Source organism: Bubalus bubalis, chromosome X (genome assembly GCF_019923935.1).
Source record: "Bubalus bubalis isolate 160015118507 breed Murrah chromosome X, NDDB_SH_1, whole genome shotgun sequence".
Taxonomy (NCBI): Eukaryota; Metazoa; Chordata; class Mammalia; order Artiodactyla; family Bovidae; genus Bubalus; species Bubalus bubalis.
The window spans coordinates 46,192,480-46,209,429 of record NC_059181.1 but is presented as its reverse complement, the minus strand read 5'-3'; the positions used below and the strand labels follow the sequence as shown (position 1 = coordinate 46,209,429).

The 16,950-nt window shown below is 40.1% G+C and overlaps 1 protein-coding gene and 1 non-coding gene across 14 annotated transcripts in view; one reads left to right on the top strand and one right to left on the bottom strand.

Annotated features, from left to right (window-relative positions):
- The window catches only part of ARHGEF9 (Cdc42 guanine nucleotide exchange factor 9), a 386,748-nt gene that overhangs the window by 278,831 nt on the left and 90,967 nt on the right, over positions 1–16,950 (top strand). For all 13 annotated transcript variants that reach the window (XM_025276866.2, XM_025276865.2, XM_025276863.2 and 10 more), the window contains one exon: positions 4,430–4,621. In XM_025276866.2, the coding sequence (XP_025132651.1) occupies positions 4,430–4,621 (192 nt within the window). The remainder of the gene's footprint in view (positions 1–4,429; positions 4,622–16,950) is intronic.
- TRNAH-AUG lies at positions 13,827–13,898 on the bottom strand. Its single transcript has one exon. It is a non-coding gene; the product is annotated as a tRNA-His (tRNA).

Here is a 16,950-nt window from a genome sequence, read left to right as displayed (position 1 = left end):
TTCTCCGTCATGGGGTTCTAGCAGCAAGATTACTGGAGTGATTTGCATTTCCTCCTCGAGTGGACCATGTTTAGTCAGAACTCTTCACTATGACCCATGTGTCTTGGGTGACCCTGTTTTGCATAGTTCATAGCTTCACTGAGTTATACAATTCCCTTTGCCACAAGGCTCTCACCCATGAATGAGGCCAAAGCAGAAACGATGCTCACTTATGAATGTGTCTGGTGGTGAAAGTAAGGTCTGATGCTATAAAGAACAATATCGCATAGGACCTGGAATATTAGGTCCACAAATAAAGGTAAATTGGACATGGTCAAGTAAGAGATGGCAAGAGTGAACATCAACATCTTAGAAATCAGTGAACTAAAATGCACAGTAATAGGCAACTTTAATTCAGATGACCATTATACCTACTACTGTGGGCAAGAATCCCTTAAAAGAAATGGAATAATCCTCATAGTCAACAAAAGAGTCTGAAATGCAGTAATTGGGTGCAATCTCAAAAATGACAGAATGATCTCAGTTCATTTCCAAGGCAACCATTCAACATCACAGTAATCCAAGTCTTGCTCGAGCTACTGAGGCCAAAGAAACTGAAGTTGATCAGTTCTAAGACAACATACAAGACCTTCTAAAACTAACACCAAAAAAGATGTTATTTTCATCATAAGGGACTAGAATGCAGAAGTAGGAAGTCAAGAAATACCTGGAGTAACAGGCCGGTTTGGCCCTGGAGTACGAAATGAAGCAGGGCAAAGGCTAACAGAGTTTTGCCAAGAAAACATACTGCTCATAGCAAACACCCTTTTCCAACAACAAAAGAGGTGACTGTACACATAGACATCACCAGATTATCAATACTGAATTCAGTTTGACTATATTCTTTGAAGATTAAGATTAAGAAACAGTACACAGTCAACAAAAGCAAGACCTGGAGTTGACTGTAGATCAGATCATCAACTCCTTATTGCAAAATTCAAGCTTAAATTGAAGAAAGTAGGGAAAACCCCTTGATCATTGAGGTATAACCTAAATCAAATCCCTTATGATTATACAGTGGAGGTGACAAATAGATTCAAGGAATTAGATCTGATAGACAGATTGCCTAAAGAACTATGGAGAGAGTTTCATAACATTGCACAGGAAGCAGTGACTAAAATTACCACAAACCAAGGAAATGCAAGAGGCAAAGTCGTTGTCTGAGGAGGCTTTACAAATAGGTGAGGAAAGAAGAGAAGTGAAAGGCAAGGGAGAAAAGGAAATATATACCCAACTGAATGAAGAGTTCCAGAGAATAGCAAGGGGAGATTAAGAAGACTCTCTTAAATGAACAATGCAAATGAGTAGAGGAAAATAATATAATGGGAAATACTAGAGACCTCGTCAAGAAAATTGAGGAGATCAAGGGAATATATCATGCAAGAATGGGCATAATAAAGGAGAGAAACAGTAAGGACCTAACAGAAGCAGGAGAGATTAAGAAGAGGTGGCAAGAATACACAGAGAATCTATACAAAATGTCTTTATTACTCAAATAACCACGATATTGTAGTCATTCATCTAGATCCAGACATGATGTGGTGTGAAGTCAAGTGGACCTTAGGAAGCATTGGTACGAACAAAGCTAGTGGAAGTGATAGAATTCCAGCTGAACTATTTGATTTGAAAAAAATAAAATCCTAAAAGATGATGCTGTGAAAACGGTGCACTCAATATGCCAGCAAATTTGGAAAACTCAGAGGTTGCCACAGGACTGGAAAAGGTCAGTTTTCATTCCAATCCCAAAGTAAGGCAATTTCAAAGAATGTTCACACTATTGTACAGTATTGCTCATTTAACATACTAGTAAGGTTATGCTTAAAATGCTTCAAGCTAGGCTTCACTAGTACCTGAACTGAGAACTTCCAGAGATACAAGTTGGGTCTAGAAAAGGCAGAAGAACCAGAGGCCAATTTGTCACCATTCCTTGGATCATAGAGAAAGCAAGGGAATTCCAGAAAAACATCTGCTTCATTGACTATGCTAAAGCCTTTGACTGTGTGGTTCTCAACAAACTGTAGAAATTCTTAAAGAGATGGGAATACCAGACCACCTTACCTGTCTCCTGAAAAACCTATATGTGTCAGGAAGCAACAGTTAGAACCTTACATGGAAAAGCTGACTGGCTCCAAATTGGGAATGGAATATATCAAGGCTGTATATTGATTCCCTGTTTATATAATTTGTATGCAGAGTACATCATGTGAAATATCATGCTTGATGAATCACAAACTTGTATCAAGGTTGCTGAGAGAAATAGCAACAACCTCAGATATGCAGATGATACCACGCTAATGGCAAAAAGTGAAGAGGAACTAAAGAGCTTCTTCATGAGGGTGAAAGAGGAGAGTGAAAAAACTTGCTTAAAACTCAACATTCAGGAAACTAAGATCATGGCATATGGGCCCATCAATTCATGGCAATTAGAATGGGAAAAAGTGGAAGCAGTGACAGATTTAATTTTCTTGGGCTCCAAAATCACTGCAGATGGTGACTGCAGCCATGAAATTAAGACACTTGCTCCTTGGAAGGAAAGCTATGACAAACCTAGATAATGTATTAAGAAACAGAGACATCACTTAGCCTACAATGGTCTGTATAGTCAAAACTATGGTTTTTCAAGCAATCATATACAGATGTGAGAGTTGGACCATAAATAAGGCTGAATGCCAAAGAACTGATGCTTTTAAACTGTGGTGCTGGAGAAGACTCTTGAGAATCCCCTGGCCTATGAGGTCAAACAAGTAAATCCTAAAGGAAATCAACCCTGAATATTCATTGGAAGGAATGATGCTGAAGCTCCAATACTTTGGCCACCTTATGTGAAGAGTTGACTCGTTGGAAAAGACCCTGATTCTGGGAAAGACTGAAGGCAAAAGGAGGAGAGGGCGACAGAGAATGATATGGTTAGATAGCATCTCTGAATCAATAGACATGAATTTGAGCAAACTCTGGGAGACAGTGAAGGTAGTCCATGTGATCACAAAGTATCGGCCACAGCTTAGAGACTGAACAGCAAACAACAACATATACCTGTCTATTACACTGAAAGTTTGAAGACATTCTCAAAGCACTACACTTTTATTCCCTCACCTCACATTTTATATTTTTGATGTCACATTTTGCCTCTTTTTATTTTATGTATCCCTTAACAAATTAGTATAGTTATAGTTGGTTATTCTACTTTTGTCTTTTAGCCTTCATTGCTTTTTAAGTGGTTAATACACTGCCTTTTCTATATTCGCCTTTACCATTAAGATTTTTTCTTTAATAGATTTTATTCTATTTATGAGCTTTTCTTTTCCACTTGAAGAAGATCCTTTAATATTTCTTGTAAGATTGATTTAGTGGTAATGAAGCTTTTGTGTTAGTAAATGGATTTTCTTACTGAATAGTCTAGCTGCTGTTTATTTTTACTTCTTTGTTTTCATTTTATGTTGGAATATAATTGATTAACAATGTTGTGTTTCAGATGTAGATCAAAGTGATTCAGTTATATGTATGCATGTATCTATTCTTTTTCAAATTATTTTTAGTTATTACAGAATATTGAGCAGATATATAACAGTTCCCAGTGCTATACAGTAAGTTTTTGTTGTTTATTTTAAATACAGCAGTGTGTACATAGTCAGTACCAGACTCCCAATCTATCCCTCCCCAATCCTTCTCCTCTGGTAACTATAAATTTTTTCTCTTAGTGTGTGTGTCTGCTCTTTAAACTGCTGGGTTTAGGTGAGTCTTTGCTTATGCCCCTCAGCAATATCCCTCACCATGCAAATTGCTACTTCAGAGGTTTGGTTCATGGATATCATGTTTCCATCTTTATTACTGATTTCTATCTGGTCCTTTTATGTGCAGTAACTATCCAATCACCCCTCAAAAATTGCTCTATAAAAATAAAATGAAGTCCAGTTTTAAAATTGCTCTCTATATAGGTGTAGATTTGGTGTGTCCATGGGAGGAGGTGAGATCAGGGTCTTCTTATGTCACCATCTTGGACCCTTCATCTCCCAAGATTATAATTTAATCTGTATTTGTTGATCCAGCTGTGATGGCTCAATGTGCTCCAGCACAAATGAGTTCTGCTTGCCATAACTCTTTTCTCCTCTGAAACCTTCCTAACCAAGAAGTCTCTTAGAGATGATTTAGTCCTACTCTTCTCCATCCTCCATTTTATGGATAGGTCACTAAAGGCCTAGAGAGGAATAGACTCATAGATAAGTCCAACAAGTCACCCTAGAGCTGGTCCTGGCATTCAGTTTGAGGGCTCTGGTTGAAGGTTCTGGCTCTATGAATACCTGAATATTTTAGTTTATCCTTTTTCTACTTGGCTGAAAACTTCTCAAAGAAGGAAGCTAACCCATTCTTCTTCTTCTGCCTGCCTCTACAGCTATGGGTGAACCAGGAGGATGGGGTAGAGGAAGGGCCCAGTGACGTTCAGAATGGGCACCTGGACCCCAACTCAGACTGCCTCTGTCTGGGCCGGCCACTCCAAAACCGGGACCAGATGCGGGCCAACGTCATCAATGAGATCATGAGCACCGAGCGTCATTACATCAAGCACCTAAAGGACATTTGTGAGGTAGGCCTAACTCTGATGGTCCATGTGAGGGCTCTTAGGATAAGATAGAGGACACTTCCATGAAGAAATGACAACCTTCCTGGGCTATACCTGTGACAGTCCCAAGGTGTTAGAAAAAGTAGCTGGACTGATCTAGACTCTGTTCAGTGGATGAAACTGCTCCCTTGGGATTACTCTCCCTCTGTTTATTTCTCCCCTTTTTGCTATCTATCTGTTTGTCTAACTTTCATATGCATATTCATATTCCCTCTCCCCCCACTCCCTCCCGTCCTCTGTCCCCTCACTGGAATCTCTATCCGTATCCTCTTGGCTTCTGATCCAATTGTTGGCACCCCATGTAAGGGCCTGACTTCATTATAGCACACACACATTCTGGTAAGCCAGTAGTTTACAAACTTGAAGGTACACCAAAGTTCCTGTGCGAGCTTGTTAAACATGTCAGAGTTCTTATTTCTTGTTTTTTTAAATTGGGCTGTAGTTGCCTCACAATGTTGTGTTAGTTTCTGCTGTATAACAAAGGGAACCAGCCACATGTATATATATATCCACATGTATACATATATCCCCTCCCTCTTGGAACTCTCTCCCAACTTCCCCTCATCCTTCCCATCTAGATCACCTCAGAGCACTGAGCTGAGCTCCCTGTAATGTATAGCAGTTTCTCACTAGCTATCTCATTTACACATGATAGTGTATTGGATTGGGCAAAAAGCTCATTTGAGTTTTTCTCTAAGGGGAAAACCTGAATGTACTCTTTGGCCAGTCTAATATGTATGCCAATCCCAATCTTCCATTTTATCCCACCCCTCTCCCTGCCCCGCTGCATGTCCACATGTCCTTTCTCTACATCTGTGTCTCTATTCCTGCCCTGCGAATAGGTTCATCTGTGCCATTTTTCTAGATTCCACATATATACATTGATATACCATATTTGATTTATTCTTTCTGACTTACTTCACTCTGTATGACAGACTCTAGGTTCATCCATGTCTCTACAAGAGATCCAACTTCATTCCTTTTTGACTGACAAATAGTCCATTGTATATATATACCACATCTTCTTTTCCATTCATCTGTCTTTGGACATTTAGGTTGCTTCCATGTCCTGGCTATTGTAAACAGTGCTGCAATGAAGAATGGGGTGAATGTCTTTTTGAACTGTGGTTTCCTTATGGTATATGCCCAGTATGGAATTGCTGGGTCATATGATGGTTCTGGGGCTTCCCTGGTAGCTCAGCTGATAAAGAATCTGCCTGCAATGCAGGAGACCCCAATTTGATTCCTAGGTTGGGTAATTCCCCTGGAGAAAGGATAGGCTACCCACTCCAGTATTCTTGGGCTTCCCTGGAGGCTCACATGGTAAAGAAACCTCTTGCAATGTGGAAGACCTGGGTGTGATCCCTGGGTTGGGAAGATCCCCTGGAGGAGGGCATGGCAATCCACTCTAGTATTCTTGCCTGGAGAATCCCCATGGACAGAGGAGCCTGGCAGGCTACAGTCTATGGGGTCATAAAGAGTCAGACATGACTGGGTGACTAATCACAGCACAGCACTGTGGTTCTGTTTTTATTTTTTAAGAAACCTCCATACTGTTCCTCTTAGTGACTGTAAAATCTTTTGCACAACAAAGAAATCCATAAACAAGATGAAAAGACAACCCTCAGTGTGGGAGAGAATATTTGCAAATAAAGCAACTGTCAAGGGAGTAACCTCCAAAGTATACAAATAGCTCGTGCAGCTCAATAACAAAAAAACAACAAATCAAAAAATGGGTAGAAGACCTAAATAGGCATTTCTCTAAAGAAGATATGCAGATAGCCAAGAGGCACATGAAAAGATGCTCAATATTACTAATTATTAGAGATGCAAATCAAAACCACAATGATGTATTACCTTACACTGGTAGAATGGACATCATCAAAAAACCTACAAACAATAAATGCTGGAGAGAATATAGAGAAAAGGGAACCCTCTTGCATTGTTGGTGGGAATGTAAAGTCCTTGTTTCTGTAGTGCTGCCTAGTAGAACTTTTTGCAGTGATGAACATGTTGTATATCTGTAGTCCCTATTACAGTAGCCACTGGTCAACCATTTGTGGCTGCTGAGCATTTGAGATGTGGCTAGTATGACTGAGAAATGGAATTGTAAATTTTATTTCATTTTAATTTAAATATCCACATGTAACTAATACCAACAACTGCATGTGAAAATATTAAGGCCAAGGACTTTGGACCTTAACTTTCTTCACCTAAACTCCTTTTCTCACCCCGTCCAGGAAGGTTGAAGTTTATCTTCTTCCACTTCCTCAAAGCAATAAGGTAGGATAGAAACAACAAGGGCTCTGTAGACATGGAGTGCTGGCTTTCATGTCTTAACTTAGTCACTAATTAACTTGTGGCCTTGAAGGTGCCCTTAACTCCTATAGCCTTTGATTTTATGATTTCTCCAGTGAGTTTCATTTTCAGTTCAGTTCAGTCGCTCAGTCATGTCCAACTATTTGCAACCCCATGGACGCCAGGCTTTCTTGTCAGTCACCAACTCCTGGAGCTTGCTCAAGCTCATATTCATTGACTCAGTGGTGCCATCCAACCATCTCATCGTCTGTTGTCCCCTTCTCTTCCTGCCTTCAATATTTCCCAGCATCAGGGTATTTTCCAATGAGTCATTTCTTCACATCAAGTGGCCAAAGTATTGGGGCTTCAGCAGGCATTAAAGAGAATGAAATAATGCCATTTGCAGCAACATGGATGGATCTATTTATTGTCATACTGAATGAAGTCAGACAGAGAAGGACAGCATTCATATGACATCATGATATGGTGGAGGCATGGGTCGACAGTGGCCTGACACAGGGTCAGGGGCACTGAATACAACAGTACTGGCATAAGCCCTTTTGAAGGAGGTTACCATTACACCATTCAATATCACAGTAATCCAAGTCTATGCCCCAACCAGTAATGCTGAAGAAGCTGAAGTTGAACGGTTCTATGAAGACCTACAAGACCTTTTAGAACAAACACCCAAAAAAGATGTCCTTTTCATTATAGGGGACTGGAATGCAAAAGTAGGAAACCAAGAAACACCTGGAGTAACAGGCAAATTTGGCCTTGGAATACGGAATGAAGCAGGGCAAAGACTAATAGAGTTTTGCCAAGAAAATGCACTGGTCATAACAAACACCCTCTTCCAACAACACAAGACAAGACTCTATACATGGACATCACCAGATGGTCAACACCAAAATCAGACTGATTATATTCTTTGCAGCCAAAGATGGAGAAGCTCTATACAGTCAGCAAAAACAAGACCAGGAGCTGACTGTGGCTCAGATCATGAACTCTTTATTGCCAAATTCAGACTTAAATTGAAGAAAGTAGGGAAAACCACTAGACCATTCAGGTATGGCCTAAATCAAATCCCTTACGATTATACAGTGGAAGTGAGAAATAGATTTAAGGGCCTAGATCTGATAGATAGAGTGCCTGATGAACTATGGAATGAGGTTCGTGACATTGTACAGGAGACAGGGATCAAGACCATCCCCATGGAAAAGAAATGCAAAAAAGCAAAATGGCTGTCTGGGGAGGCCTTACAAATAGCTGTGAAAAGAGCAGTGAAAAGCAAAGGAGAAAAGGAAAGATAGAAGCATCTGAATGCAGAGTTCCAAAGAATAGCAAGAAGAGATAAGAAAGCCTTCTTCAGCGATCAATGCAAAGAAATAGAGGAAAACAACAGAATGGGAAAGACTAGGGATCTCTTCAAGAAAATCAGAGATACCAAAGGAATATTTCATGCAAAGAAGGGCTCGATAAAGGACAGAAATGGTATGGACCTAACAGAAGCAGAAGATATTAAGAAGAGGTGGCAAGAATACACAGAAGAAGTGTACAAAAAAGATCTTCATGACCCTGATAATCACGATGGTGTGATCACTGACCTAGAGCCAGACATCCTGAAATGTGAAGTCAAGTGGGCCTTAGGAAGCATCACTATGAAGAAAGCTAGTGGAGGTGATAGAATTCCAGTTGAGCTATTCCAAATCCTGAAAGATGATGCTGTGAAAGTGCTGCACTCAATATGCCAGCAAATTTGGAAAACTCAGCAGTGGCCACAGGACTGGAAAAGGTCAGTTTTCATTCCAATCCCAAAGAAAGGAAATGCCAAAGAATGCTCAAACTACCGCACAATTGCACTCATCTCACACGTAGTAAAGTAATGCTCAAAATTCTCCAAGCCAGGATTCAGCAATATGTGAACCATGAACTTCCTGATGTTCAAGCTGGTTTTAGAAAAGGCAGAGGAACCAGAGATCAAATTGCCAACATCTGCTGCATCATGGAAAAAGCAAGAGAGTTCCAAAAAAACATCTATTTCTGCTTTATTGACTATGCCAAAACCTTTGACTGTGTGGATCACAATAAACTGTGGAAAATTCTGAAAGAGATGGGAATACCAGACTACCTGATCTGCCTCTTGAGAAATCTGTATGCAGGTCAGGAAGCAACAGTTAGAACTGGACATGGAACAACAGACTGGTTCCAAATAGCAAAAGGGCTTCTTCAAGGCTGTATCTAGTCACCCTGCTTATTTAACTTATATGCAGAGTACATCATGAGAAACGCTGGACTGGAAGAAACACTAGCTGGAATCAAGACTGCCAGGAGAAATATCAATAACCTCAGATATGCAGATGACACCACCCTTATGGCAGAAAGTGAAGAGGTACTAAAAAGCCTATTGATGAAAGTGAAAGTGGAGAGTGAAAAAGTTGGCTTAAAGCTCAACATTCAGAAAACGAAGATCATGGCATCCGGTCCCATCACTTCATGGGAAATAGATGGGGAAACAGTGGAAACAGTGCCAGACTTCATTTTTGGGGGCTCCAAAATCACTGCAGATGGTGACTGCAGCCATGAAATTAAAAGACACTTACTCCTTGGAAGGAAAGTTATGAACAACCTAGATAGCATATTCAAAAGCAGAGACATTACTTTGCCAGGAAAGTTTCGTCTAGTCAAGGCTATGGTTTTTCCAGTGGTCATGTATGGATGTGAGAGTTGGACTGTGAAGAAGGCTGAGCACTGAAGAATTGATGCTTTGAACTGTGTTGTTGCAGAAGACTCTTGAGAGTCCCTTGGACTGCAAGGAAATCCAACCAGTCCATTCTGAAGGAGATCAGCCCTGGGATTTCTTTGGAAGGAATGATGCTAAAGCTGAAACTCCAGTACTTTGGCCACCTCCTGCGAATAGTTGACTCATTAGAAAAAACTCTGATGCTGGGAGGGATTGGGGGCAAGAGGAGAAGGGGACGACAGAGGATGAGATGGCTGGATGGCATCACTGACTTGATGGATGTGAGTCTGAGTGAACTCCGGGAACTGGTGATGGAGAGGGAGGCCTGGCGTGCTGCGATTCATGGGGTCGCAAAGTGTCGGACACGACTGAGTGACTTATCTGATCTGACCATTACACCTAACATAGGTTTGCCTCAGGGAATGCAGCCCCCATACTTAAAGTGAAAATTGGATTAAAGATTTACTGAGCACAACCCCGCCCATCAGACAAAACCTAGATTCCCCAGAGCCAGTCTCTCACATCAAAGAGCTTCCACAACCTCTTAGTCCTATCTGTCAGAGGTCAGACAGGATGAAAATGACAGTCACAGAAAACTAAACAAACTGATCACATGGATCATTGCCTTGTCTAATTCAGTGAAAATATGAGCCATGATGTGTAGGGCCACCCAAGGTGGACGGGTCATGGTGGATATTTCTGCGAAAACATATTCCCTTGGAGAAGGGAATGACAAACCACTTCAGTATTCTTGTCTTGACAACCCATGAACAGTATGAAAAGGCAAAAATGTATAATACTGAAAGATAAACTCCCCAGGTCTATAGAGGCCCAATATGCTACTGGAGAAGAGTGGAGAAATAGCTCTAGAAGGAGTGAAGAATGAACCGAAGTTAAAACAATGCACAATTGTGCATGTGACTGGTAATGGAAGTAAAGTCTGATGTTGTAAAGAACAAAAATGCATAGGAACCAGCAATCAAGGTAAATTGAAAGTGGTCAAACTGGAGACAGCAAGAGTGAACATAGACATTTTAGGAATCAGTGAACAAAAATGGACAGGAATGGGAGAATTTAATTCAGATGACCATTATATCTACTATCCTGGGCAAGAATCCCTTAAAAGAAATGGAGTAGCCCTCATAGTCAACAAAAGAGTCCAAAATGCAGTACTTGGGTGTGATCTGAAAAAAGACAGAATGAACTGTGTCCCCTTCCAAGGCAGACCATTCAATATCACAAAATCCAAGTCTATGCCCAACCACTAATGCTGAAGAAGTTGAAGTTGAATGGTTCTATGATGACCTACAAGACCTTCTAGAACTAACACCACAAAAAGGATGTCCTTTTCATCATAAGGGACTTGAATGCAAAAGTAGGAAGTCAAGAGATACCCAGAGTAACAGGCAAGTGTGGCCTTAGAGAACAAAATGAAACAGGGCAAAGGCTAACAGAGTTTTGCCAAGAGAATGCACTGATCATAGCAAACACCCTCTTCCAACAACACAAGAGAACACTCTACGTATAGGCATCACCAAACAGTCACTACTGATATCAGATTGATTACATTCTTTTTAGCCTAGGTTGGAGAAACTCTGTACAGCCAGCAAAAAGACCAGGAGGTGACTGTAGTTCAGATCATGAACTCCTCATTGCAAATTCAGATTTACATTGAAGAAAGTAGGGAAAACCACTAAGTATGACCTAAATCAAATCCCTTATGATTATACAGTAGAAGTAACGAGTAGATTCAAGGGATTAGATCTGACAGACAGAGTGCCTGAAGAACTGTGGATGGAAGTTCATGACATCGTACAGAAGGCAGTGATCAAAACTATCCTCAAGAGAAAGAAATGCACAAAGGCAAAATTGTTGTCTGAGGTGGCCTTACAAATGGCTGAGAAAAGAATAGAAGCGAAATGCAAAGGAGAAAAGGAAGGATATATCCATCTGAATGCAGACTTCCAAAGAATAGCAAGGAGAGATAAGAAAGCCTTCTTAAGTGATCAATGCAAAGAAACAGAGGAAAATACTAGAATGGAAAGACTAGAGATCTCTTCAAGAAAACTAGAGACACCAAGGGAACATTTCATGCAAAGATGGGCACAATAAAGTACAGAAACGATATGGACCTAACAGAAACAGAAGATATTAAGAAGAGGTGTCAAGAATACACAGAAGAACTATAGAAAAAAGATTTAATTAACCAGATAACCACAATGGTGTGATTACTCACCTAGAGCCAGACATCCTGGAGTGTGAAGTCAAGTGGGCCTTAGGAAGCATCACTATGAACAAAGCTAGTGGAGGTGATAGAATTCCAGCTGAGCTATTTCAAATTCTGAAAGATGATGCCGTTAAAGTACTGCATTCAATATACCAACAAATTTGGAAAACTCATCAGTGGCCACAGGACTGGAAGACGTCAGTTTTCATTCCAATCCCAAAGAAAGGAAATGCCAAAGAATGTTCAAACTATCATACAATTGCACTCATCTCACATGCTAGCAAAGTAATGCTCAAAATTCCCCAAGCTATGCTCCAACAGTAGGTAAACTGAGAATTTTCAGATGTTCAAGCTGGATTTAGAAAAGGCAGAGGAACCAGAAATCAAATTGTCAACATCTGTTGGATCATCAAAAAAGCAAGAGCGTTCCAGAAAAATATGTACTTCTGCTTTATTGACTACACCAAAGCCTTTAACTGTGTGGATCACAACAATCTGTGGAAAATTCTTAAAGAAATGGAAATACCAAACCACCTTACCTGCCTCCTAAGAAATCTCTATGCAGGTCAAGAAGCAACAGTTAGAACAGGACATGGAACAATGGACTGGTTCCAAATTGGGAAAGGAGTATGTCAAGGCTGTATATTGTCACTCTGGTTATTTAACTTATATGCAGAGCACATCATGCGAACTGTTAGGCTGGATGAAGCACAAGCTGGAATCCAGATTGCCGGGGGATATATCAATAACCTCAGATATGCAGATGACACCACCCTTATGGCAGAAAGTGAAGAGGATCTAAAGAGCCTCTTGATGAAAGTGAAAGAGGAGAGTGAAAAAGTTGGCTTCATTTTACCAAACTCTTAAGTTCATTGAGGAAATTAAGTAAATCTAATATTGTAAGTATTTGGGGAAATGTGGTTTTTCTTTCCTTCTTTCCCTTTTCTTCTGTTTACCTATCCATCCATGTCTCTCTTTTATCTTTTTTTCTTCCTCCTGTCTTCTTATAAATGGTTAATTTTTTTAATTACCCTCTAGAATGTGTTAGTTAACATTGGGCATCAAACCACTGATATATCATTCATTCAGCAAAAATTTAGTGGAGCTCTGCTCTTTGCCAGGCCTTGGACATATCTTCTACCCTCAAATTGTTCTGCCCTTGACCAACAGCATATGAATCACCTTGAGTTTTTAAGAAATTCAGAATCTTTAACTCTATTCCAGACCTGAGTTCAAATCTGCATTTTAACTAGGTTAACATTTGACTTACAATACATATTAAAGTGTGTGGAGCACTGCTATAAAATGATAATTATCTTAAACTATTTACAATAGCCTGGATGTGGAAGCCACCTAAATGTCCATCATCAAGAGGAATGGATTAATAATTTTGTGGTACATATATACAATGGAATATTAATAAGCCATAAAAAATAACAAAATAATGCTATTTGTACCAACATGAATGGATCTAGGGATTGTCATACTGAGTGATGTAAGTTAAAGAGAAAGACAAATATATGATATTGCTTATATGTGGAATTCTAAAAAAGTCCATAAATGAACTTATCTATAGAACAGACAGTTACAGACATAGTAAAGAAACTTATGGTTATTGAGGGGTAAGGAGGGGAGGGATAAATTAGAAGACTGGGATTGACCTCTGCACACTACTATATATAAAATAGATAACTAATAAGGACCTACTGTATAGCATAGGGAACTCTACCCAATATTCTGTAATGGCCTATATAGGTGAAAGTGAAAGTGAAGTGAAGTGAAGTCGCTCAGTCGTGTCCGACTCTTTGCGATCCCATGGACTGTAGCCTACTAGGCTCCTCTGTCTGTGGGATTTTCGAGGCTAGAATGCTGGAGTGGGTTTCCATTTCCTTCTCCAGGGCATCTTCCCTACCCAGGGATCGAACCCAGGTCTCCTGCATCATAGGCAGACACTTTACCATCTGAGCCACCAGGGAAATGTTCGGCCTACATAGGAAAAGAATCCAAAAAAAGAGTCAGTATATGTTTACGTATAATAGTCACCTTGCTGTACACCTGAAAATAGCACAACATTGTAAATCAAATATACCCCAATACAAATTTTTTAAAATGATAGCTGTCTTATAAGCTCTAATACAAGTTAGTACATTCTGTTCTTTACTAAGCAGCCAAGGGATAATATCATATCTAAGTCAGTTTATATCACTTCTCTGCTCAAAACTTTCCAGTGGCACACCTTTCCCTCCTGAATAGAAGACAAAGACAAAGTTCTCATTATTATTTGCAAACCTGTGTGATCAACATTTCCTTACTTCTGTCACTTCATCTCTTGCTCCTTTCCCATGTGCTCTCACTATTTTAGCCACAATGGCCTACTGTTGTTCCTTAAAAAGGCATGATATGCTCCCCACTCATAGCCTTTCCACTGGCTTTCCCTTCTGCCTAAAGTAGTCCTACCTCAGTTCAGTTCAGTTCAGCCTCTCAGTCATGTCCGACTCTTCGCAACCCCATAGACTGCAATGCTCCAGTCTTCCCTGTCCATCACAACTCCTGGAGCTTGCTCTGACTCGTCCATTGAGTTGGTGATGCCATTCAACTGTCTCATCCTCTGTCGTCCCATTCTCCTCCTGCCTTCAATGTTTCCCAGTATCAGGGTCTTTTCCAATGAGTCAGTCCCATTCTCCTCCTGCCTTCAATGTTTCCCAGTATCAGGGTCTTTTCCAATGAGTCAGTTCTCATCAGGTGGCCATAGTATTGGAACTTCAGCTTCAGCATCAGTCCTTCCAATGAATATTCAGGACTGATTTCCTTTAGGATTGACTGGTTGGATCTGCTTGCAGTCCAAGGGACTCTCAAGAGTCTTCTCCAACACCACAGTTCAGAAGCATCAATTCTTTGGCACTCAGCTTTCTTTATGGTCCAACTCCCACATCCATACATGACTACTGGAAAAACCATAGCTTTGACTAGATGGAATTTTGTCGGCAAAGTAATGTCTGCTTTTTAATATGCTCTTTAGGTTTGTCACAGCTTTTCTTCCAAGGAGCAAGCATCTTTTAATTTCATGGCTGCACACACCATCTGCAGTGATTTTGGAGCCCAAGAAAATAAAGTTGTTTCTCCATCTATTTCTCATTCTCCCCTACTATAAAGTAAATTCCATGAGGGACAGTTTTCTTCATTTATTTACTGATGCATACTCAGCACCTGGCACAGTGGTTGGCAGATGGTAGATGCTCAATAATATTTTTGAAAGTCAGATTTAATTACAAGTGCACATGTGTATGTACTGCTTTGGCAAAGTACATTCGCATCTTGACATTTCATTTTCATACAGGAAATAGGTTATTATTGTCATAACTATTTTTGAGGTCAGTAGACTGAATCTCTAAGAGACAAAATTACTTTCCTAGAGTTCTCAAATACTGGCCCAGTATAAATCTGTTAAGTCTTAGATGGACTTTATTCTCAACTCTCAAATATCTTGGCCTCTTTTCCCAAATTTCTTAGGCATGGGTTCAGGACAGCAATGCAAGAATTTATCTTTCCAAAAGATGGAGTGTCATTCCCTGCTTTGAGAAATTTCCCAGTCCAACTAACCTAACAAAGTTTTTTTTTGGTGATTTGTTAGTTCCATATCTCTTAATTATTCTTGGTGCTGAAGCTAATGGTTTAAATGGGAAATATCTCTTTGCCCCACCCTGCAACCACAGATGTCAAAGGAACATTTAGCTAGAACAAAAGAAGGGTAGAGAAACCTGTGTGCAGCTGGGTCAGAAAAACAATATTTTAGCTCAGGGTTGTGTCACCTCTAAACCAAAAGCTATGAGGAACAATATGATTTATAAGAAAGAATACCAAAACCAGAATTGGGATTCCTAAGTTTACGTCCCACCTTAGTCACTAACTGACTGAGGAACCTCAGGTGAATCTTTTCCATCCTGGAACTTGTTCCCTAATTCTAAAATTAGCAGATTGGAAGAGTTGCTCTTTAAGTGCTGTCTGGATAGTACTTTCTCTGATTCTGTGAAATCTAGGTATGCTTTCACTAAAGAACACTGTGATAGTAATCCATATTACTTCTGCCTTTTCTGCCATTTTATCACTGATACCAATGGAGGCATGTCTTACTCATGCACAAATGTGTTAGCATGGTATCTACTCTTTCTGTAGGTTAAGGGAGATCTATAAATATTATATTCAGTATAGAAAAAAGTCACTATCAGAAAATAATAATTTTTTTGTATTTATTTATTCATTTATTAATTACTCCTGGAAGCAGAAAGTGCCTCACCATTTAAGTTACACTACAACCTAGATAGCATATTGAAAAGCAGAGACATTACTTTGCCAACAAAGGTCCGTCTATTCAAGGCTATGTTTTTTCCAGTAGTCATGCATGGATGTGAGAGTTGGACTGTGAAGAAAGCTGAGTGCCAAAGAATTGATGCTTCTGAACTGTGGTGTTGGAGAAGACTTTTGAGATTCCCTTGGACTGCAAGGAGATCCAACCAGTCCATTCTAAAGGAGATTAGTCCTGAGTGTTCTTTGGAAGGAAGGATGCTAAAGCTGAAACTCCAGTACTTTGGCCACCTCATGCGAAGAGTTGACTCGTTGGAAAAGACTCTGATGCTGGGAGGGATTGGGGGCAGGAGGAGAAGGGGACGACAGAGGATGAGGTGGCTGGATGGCATCACTGACTCGATGGACGTGAGTCTGAGTGAACTCCGGGAGTTGGTGATGGACAGGGAAGGCTGGCATGCTGCGATTCATGGGGTCGCAAAGAGTTGGACACGAATGAGAGACTGAACTGAACTGAACTGAACGCTCATTTTACAAATGTGGAAGTAGGAAATAGAGTTATTTTTATCAAAGTTATTCAGTGAGGCCAGTAAAAGAAAGTATATTTTTTAATGAGTTCTCTGAAAAGATGACATTCTTCTTTCTAAATTCAAACAGTGATATAAAAGAGAATTGGCTTAGTTCTAGGCCATCTTGACCAATGGTTTATGGTATTTACTCTTGTTT